General features: G+C 53.6%; 1 protein-coding gene across 1 annotated transcript; it reads left to right on the top strand.

The window, feature by feature from the left end:
- The first annotated feature begins 816 nt into the window (after positions 1-816).
- On the top strand, positions 817-2546 carry LOC128886299 (myb-like protein D). The gene is made up of 2 exons (XM_054141007.1): positions 817-1270; positions 1714-2546. The coding sequence occupies exons 1-2, from the start codon at positions 817-819 to the stop codon at positions 2544-2546; spliced, it is 1287 nt and encodes a 428-aa protein (XP_053996982.1).
- The last annotated feature ends 5501 nt before the right edge of the window (positions 2547-8047 follow it).

The raw sequence follows: 8047 nt of genomic DNA, 5'->3' as shown, positions 1-8047 counted from the left end.
ACCGAGATCAAAAGTTCATTTCAGTACAAGTGCACCGAAAATGCTCGTCTGAGTGCAAAGTGCATTGAACTCAAAATATTTAGGCTCTTCCACACTTGCGACATCTCTCCACCGCAAAGTGCAATCCTCGAAAGCTCTGTCGTTCCTCAGAGCTCAAACTCGTTTACTGGTGTCCCCTAGAGGTACACCTTCCCCCAATAGCTCCACTAAGGGGTAATCCTCCCTTCTCCTCGGCATAGTGGGCGTCCTAGGCTCTCTATACGGTATACTTGGATCATAATCCCAACTATGTAATTAGCGTCAGCGCTAGGGCATAACGTAGTCTCAAGATCGTCAGCGCTGGGGCATAACGTCTCGGAAAGAAAAAAAAATAAACGGGCAGGGGATGGCTGCACGTTACACTTTTACGCGTCTTGATGCGGGTCTTTCTGTCGCACAGCTTTAGCATTTTGATCTATAACAAGACGTGACAAGAAAAAATTTGGTGACAGCGGTGGGATTGATTAAAAATTATGTGAAATTAATACGCCAAAAGTTGGGATCGATTAAAATTTTGAGAATTTAATACGCTAAAATGTGGGCTTGCACTTAAAATCTTAACCCTAATTTGCCAAAATTCGCTGTTTAATGGATTAAAAGGTGAGATTTCATCGTTTCTTGCAATTATTATTTGATTTTCTCCAAAATTCTTACTATTTACACGATCTCGTAAAAATTCAAAGAAACTAACAAACAAATTCTCGACATCAGAGCCTAAACAATTTTACTAAAACCTTGTTATAAGGACGTAACGTGTTTTTGAAAAAATAATTCAATATGAGTTCCAATGACGGCGTACAGACACGCTACGCTACAACCAATGCAGCACCGTATACGATCTACGAATTAGAAACAATGGCCGAACACGTCAAACAACGCGAAGAAAGAGTACGCAAACTAGAACGACAGATAGAAATAGATAGACACACTCTGGAAAAGCAAATAAACGATCAACAAGCCTGCATAGACCAAGGAAAAGACGCTACGATACTAGAACACACGGACATTTTAAAACAATTAACATTAGTAGTTCAAAAATTAAGCAACGATATGAAGGATTTAAAGAATCAATCCGCGATTCCAGAACGTACACCTAGCCGCGAAGGTCTCACCTACGAAGATCCTGTAAACGATCAAAGACTCTCGACAGATCCCACACCATTAGATTCTAACTCACCAGGCATTCACAAAAGAGTCAAAGAAGCGACAGACGGAATTCAAAATTTTGATGGCACGAGGTCCATGGTTATCTCTTTTTGCGAATCATGTCTCAGAGCACACGATTATTTACTTCCAGGCGACGAACCACTCTTAACGCGAACCATCCTTAACAAACTCCACGGACCAGCTTAGAGAGTTATTGGTCGATCATAATTTAAAACGGTAAATGAGTTATGCAACAAAATACGACGATTATTCTCCCCGATGAAAAGCGCAAATTTCGACACAGGTGAGCTAAGCCGAACCTTTCAAGCACCACATCAACCAGTATTAGACTACGCGATTAAAATTTAGGAATTCAGGGATCTAATATTAGACTTAGATCAACAGAGATACGGTTTACTAGACGAGCGAACTGAATACGAAGTACAAAAGGAAACATTAGAAGCTTTCGTTTCGAAGGTTACAAAAATTTAGATGACGCTATTCAAAAGGCGATTCGCATTCACACAGACATCGTGGACGAGCAATCTCGCTTCAGGCAAAATTATAATTTGAACTACGATAGAAGGCAAGATTACAGACCCAAACAATATGAACGACAGGACAAACCTCGGTTCGATTATAACAATCAGGACAGACCTCGACCCAATAATAATAATAACAATAATTATAATTGTAATAACTATAACGGTAACCCGGAGAGACCTCGACCGAATTACAACAACCTCAACTACAACAATAATAATAATTTTGGAAACAATCGGGACAACAGGCTTAACTACGGCGAAAGATTCGGTAGCACGAACACCAACACAAGATCAAATAGTTATTCTAACCAGAGCGCGAGGCCGCCCGACAAACAATGCCGCTATTGCAAAACATCGGGTCATACTATCAAAGAATGTCGAAAATTACAAGCACGCAGACAATACGAACAAAATCAGTCCAAAGCAGAGGAAGCAAGGGTCAATACCATACAACAGACGTGCACCGATTCCCCGATTCAATCAGAGCGCCGATCGCGGGAACCAACCAGCAGAAGAGCACCCAATAATGACGCAAAATCCAGAACCATCCTCCTAAGTTTAAAGGCGAAGAATCAAACATCCTCCATCAACGTCCCCGTCGGGCAGAATTTAACTACATCTAAACCTATACAATCAGTCGCGCACAGAATTATGGCCAAAATGGGATACGTACCAGGCGAAGGATTAGGAAAACATAACCAAGGACGAACATCACCCATCGAATGCACACCTAAAAACAATAAGAGGGGCTTCGGATATATAAATTCAGGAAAAGTCAACGGCCCGCCACAGGCCCGCGCAGGGCCCATCGTCTAACAGAAACCGCGGATTATACCCAACGACAACAGGAACATCGAAAGGAACTCTCCGACAAAAGGAAACAGCCTCAAACAAAGAGGAATCAGCGAAAGGAATAACGTAAGTCGAGGACAGTCTACTCGGACAATTATTCGAAATATAAATCTGCATCCCATCAACGGTAATTCAGTACCCATAATTAAACTTTCTTTTAATGGCTCCGATAAATCTTCTACGTTTATGATCGACTCGAAATAAATCTAATTAAGGAATCGTTACTCCCCGTCTCTCACAAGCTTGACACCAGCGTATGTCCAACCCTTAGGGGAATTGGGCAAGGGTTAGCCCCAACGTTAGGACGAGTTTTCTTATGCACCCTCGGGTATAAAGTCCCATTCTACGTCGTAAAGAACGATTTCAATATCTCTCATGACGGGATCCTAGGGGCCGATTTCCTTCAAAATCATTCAGCCAAAGTCGACTATGCGAAACAAATCGTTAAATGGAATCGATGGATAATACCATTCTATGTTACAAGCAAAATCAACCTAAGAGCCAGATCGGTAACGCCGATAAAATTGTTTGCAATACATTTAACTGAAAAAACAGGGTATATAAAGTTAATAACGTTCCAGAAAGGAATATTTTTGGGCCAATGCGCCGTTACTAATAATATGGGCCGAGCGATGGCCATGTGCTACAATATAACAACGAATGATGAAGAGATAGAAATTCCAGTAACAGAGTCATTACCTTTTGACACACCCGAAGATATTGGGTTTAAGAATATTAATATGTGCACAGCACACGATGAACGAAGAAACGAAATAATCAGCCAATTACGATTGGATCATCTTAATTCTGAAGAAAAGGAACACGTAATGGAACTTGTTAGAGGGTATTCAGAATGTTTTCACTTCAAAGGCGAACCTTTGTCACACGCTAAAGAGTGACCCACAAAATCGAAACCACAAACGATATTCCGATAAATTCAAATCAATATAGATTTCCTCCAGTCCATAAAGAAGAAATAAACAGACAAATAAATGAACTCCAGAGAGACGGAATAGTTAGACCATCCATGTCTTCCTATAATTCACCGATATGGATTGTACCTAAAAAGGCAGACTCAGCCGGGAATAAGAAATGGCAAGTAGTAATAGATTATAGATTCTTAAACGAAAAAACCATCGAAGACGCATATCTTTTTTTTTTAACGAGGGGGAAATGCATTAAGCACACCCGGCGATGTAGGGTTTCTTCGCCGGGTAGTGTGGGACTCTCAGCGGGCCCGATCGCCCGCGGTATACCCACTTAAACCCCACCGATGGCCAACGTCGGGCATTACGGCGGCCGTGAGCACTATAAGAAGAACTCCACCACGACCGCCGTGCCTAGGCTCCCCTAATCGTTAAGAAGCCCATCTCCTCAATTTCTCTCGGCGCCAAGGGCCATACCCTGACGCCGACCGCCTTGGGACCGGTCACGAAGACGGAGGCGCCCTACCGCCAACCGTCTCGGTCCCCGCAGCCCCTCGCGCGACACGCCGAGTCACCGTGACTGTGACTCATGACAAACGTGCGCGCAAGGGGCCGTATCACCATTCTGGCCGCCCTCGATCAGGGTGGCCAGCGGGCAGGCAGGCCATTAGGGGGCTCCGGGCACCCCGGTAACGATCCCTCCAGCTGTGTGGGGATCGGCCAGTAATACGGCCGGACGCCGCCTCCAGGCCCGCCCAACCCGTCTTCTCTCTTGACGAGCGGAATCGGAGCATTCCCCCGATACCGCTCGTCTGCCTCCTTCTGCGATATGACTGCATCGCAGAAGGAGGCTACCGCATTCCATGACCTCTCGTTGTCGATCATGGCATCAACTACGGCCGGCAGCGAGAGGTCTCCACCAATCTGTGTTTGGAGTGCCCGTCTTTGGCCAGCAAATGACGGACACTCCTCCAACGTGTGTTGGGCCGCGTCCAGCACGGCCCCACACTGATGACACTCGGGCGTCGCCGCCGCACCCACCTTATGCAGGTACTCACCGAAACATCCGTGCCCGGTGAACACCTGCGTGAGCCGGTAGGTGAGCCTGCCATGCCCGCGGTCCAGCCAACCATCAAGGTTGGCCAGAACCGCGCCGACAGTGCGCTTGCGGGCAGCGGGGCAGTTTAGCAGCTCCAACCACCACGCATCTCGTGCGCACCGCCGTGAATGGCGCTTCCATCGTTTGACCGCTTTAGCCGGCAGGTCCTCCCCGCTTCGGCAGTGCTCCCGCCGACGCTTGAAAACTTCGGCGTCAGCAGCCGCGTGGAGGTCAAAGGGGAGGTATCCGGCCAGGATCAGTGTCGCCTCCGTGGAAATGGTGCGGTAGCCCCTCACCATCCTGATGGCCACCCGCCGCTGTATGCGGCGGAGCATGTGCCGGCTTTGCCGGCATTTGCCTAGGGTGTCGGCCCATACGGGACATCCGTATAGGGCCATGGCCCGCACCACTCCAACATAGAGGCGGCGCACCCTCTCTTGCGGCCCCCGAGATTGGGCATGAGGCGACCAAGCATGGTCGCCACCCTCTCAACCCAGGGGGACAAGCGGTCGAAGTGCCCTTTGAAGCGCCAGCGGCCATCGATGTCCAGGCCGAGATATTTGATCCGATCCTGGACATCGATGCAGGATCCACCTATGCGGATTCGCACTGGGAGAGGTCGCCGTGACAGAGGAAGCCCGTGAAACCAAACCGCCTCCGTCTTCTGCGGCGACACTTCCAACCCCAATGCGCGGTTCCGGGCGACGACCGAGGCCACTCCCATCTCGGCGACCCGGCTCGTCCTCGTCCATTCCCTGCCCCCGGGCGATAACGTACGTATCGTCTGCAAAGCAGACGACCGCCACGCCGGGAGGTAGGGGCCCGCCTAGCACGCAGTTGTACCCCACCAACCAAAGAACGGGGCCCGAACAGGACTCCTGGGGTACACCGCGTTTCACCTCCCTCCGGTGCATGCCGTACCGTCCCGGATACTCCACCCATCTATCCCGCAGGTAGTCGGCGTACACGGCCATCAGGTGAGAAGGCGCTCCAGACTCCCGGAGCGCCTCCCGTATCTTGCCACAGGACAAGGTTTTGAACGCGTTGGAGATGTCTAGAGACACCCCCAGCGCCACCCCGCCACAGGACACGGTCGAGTGCGCGAGGGCCTTGACGTGCTCGATTGCGTCGAGTGTCGAGCGGCCATCGCGAAATCCATACTGGTACTCGGCCAGGCCGAGCTCGCCGACGCGATCGAGATGAGCGGCGAGGCGGGAAGCGAGCACACGCTCTAAAAGCTTCCCAGCCTCGTCCAGCAGGCAAACGGGCCGGTAGGCGGAGGGAGAGTCCGCGGGCTTTCCCTTCTTGAGGACGAGGACGAGCCTGGCCCTTTTCCACTGTCGCGGCATGCGCCCCGACTTCAGGCAGCCGTCCAGCAGCCGCCGGAAACGGGGCACGAGAACGCGCAAGGCCATTACCCAGGCCCGGCCGGGAATGCCGTCACGGCCCGGGGCCGTGTTGCGGGTCCCGATCTTTGCAACGGCATCGGCTAGCTCCTGTTCGGAAACCCCTAACGTTGGCGGACCAGGTAATCGGGTCCGCCTGCTCGGCTGATACTCGCTCCTCCGGATCGTCCGGAAAGAGTGTATCGACGACCCGCTCGAGCACGTCGGGGTCCAGACTCTCCGTGACCGGGGGCGCCGGTGGTCACAGACGCCCCATAACTATTCGGTAGGGACGGTCCCACGGATCGCGGTCCAGAGAGTCCAGATGCTCGTTCCAGGCCCGGGCCTTGGCCTCCTTGATAGTCGACTGGAGGGCGACCGTTGCCTGGCGGTAGTCACGGTACAGCTCCTCCTCCCTCGCCGGGTCGCGACTTCGTCTGCGGCGGAAACGCGTAAACCGGCGTCGGGCCGCCACACTGCTGCTCGCATGGCTGCGATCTCTTCCGACCACCAGTACACGAGCCGCCGCGGCGGAGCGCAGATCCGGGGTATGGCGGCATCGCAGATAGCCGTCATTGCGTCCCGGAACCACTCTTCCTCCACCTCGACGTCGTCGCACGGTCCGGGCAGTGTTTCCACCTAGAACATGGCGAAGGCTGCGGCCATCAGCGCGTCCTCATCAAGACGGCCTAGCGCCCATCGGCGTCGTGGCTGTCGCCCCGGTTGAGTAACCGGAGGTCCAGTCCCGTCGCCCACTCCAGCACAGTATCTCCCCTCGCGTCCGTCCTGGGGCAACCCCAAGCCGTGGATTTGGAGTTGAAATCCTCAAGGACTAAGGTTGGTCGGGTTCGGCAGTGCAATTGCACGCAATTTCGGACCCGATCCAACAACGTCTCAAAGGACGCGAGGGTCAGGCTGGGCGGGGCGTAGACGCCTACAACCGCCAGGCCGCCATAGCGTGCCGCGACATAGCCGCGCTCTCTAGCTAAAACGCTAAGGGGTGCGTCTCCCCTACTCAAAATCGCCACGGAGCCCAAATCGTCCCCGGCCCAGTCTGGGCGATTGGGGACACGGTAGGGCTCCGGGGCGTCGACCAATCCCACCCGCAGCTCGGATATTGTCTGGATGAGCAGATCCTGAGCCCAAGCCGCGTGGTTGAGATTGGCCTGTAGGACCCGCGTCGCAGAGGGGCGTGTAGAACCCGTTTTAGGCAATCTCCATAGCCCCTCCGCGGCCGGGTCCCTCTTCACATGCTTCGGCAGGCGCACCTGGCTGCTCCCGGGGCGCCTGCACTTCTCTTGCCTCTGTCACCGGCGCCTGCACCGGCTTCAGAGGGAGAGGCGCTCCCCGTGGCGGCGGCGCAGTGGGAGACCGAGTCTCCTGCTGCGTTGCAGGGGGCGCCTACGTCCCTTTTGCGCCGTTCTTTTTCCAGCGCGAGGAGGGCGGGGCACAGCCCTTTGCCCCCAATCAGTGACCGGACGGCCGCCCCAGGTCTGCACAGACAGAGCACTTCGGGGGTGAGGTGCACTCCCGCGCCCCGTGGTCTGTGCCGCCGCAGATGTAGCAGCGGCTTGTCCGGTCTGCCTCGCAGGTGCAGCGCCGCCTGACATGCCCCGTTTCCAGGCAGCGGAAACACCGGAAGGGGCAGGGCTCTAGGGCCTGCACCCTGGCGTGGACCCAGCCCACCTTAGCCCGCCCGTCTGCCACGAGCTTGCCCGCGGATCCGGCCGGGAGGCGGACCCAGACGCTGCCAACGCCATTGCGGATCCGCCGAATGTCTCTGGTCTTAATGTCCGCGGGTCCACAGCCCGTGGCAGCAGCCAAAGCTGTCGCCACCGATTCCGGGGACGCGCCTTCGTCCAGGCTGACGATACGTTTCTCCGCGAGTTTCGTCGGCCTGGCCACCTGGACGTCAGTCCCGCAGAATACTTCGCGCAGCATTCCGGCCAGCTTATCGGCCCTGGCAGCGCTTCCTGGCCCCGGGATCTCAATTATTGAGGCGCCCGTTTGGCCCCTCTTAAACCGGATGCCGGTTATACCAGCGTCCTCCAGCCG

This window comes from Hylaeus anthracinus, unplaced genomic scaffold, assembly GCF_026225885.1.
Source record: "Hylaeus anthracinus isolate JK02 unplaced genomic scaffold, UHH_iyHylAnth1.0_haploid 11982, whole genome shotgun sequence".
NCBI classification, from domain to species: Eukaryota; Metazoa; Arthropoda; class Insecta; order Hymenoptera; family Colletidae; genus Hylaeus; species Hylaeus anthracinus.
Note: the sequence above shows the minus strand (reverse complement) of the source record. Positions and strands in the feature narration are given on the sequence as shown.

Bases quoted from the DNA above. Each gene is read 5' to 3' on its own strand.
- LOC128886299 (XM_054141007.1), top strand. From the start codon at position 817: ATGAGTTCCAATGACGGCGTACAGACACGCTACGCTACAACCAATGCA. The intron at 1,271-1,713 runs GCACGAGGTCCA...GCATTCACACAG, and splicing joins CGGAATTCAAAATTTTGATG to ACATCGTGGACGAGCAATCT.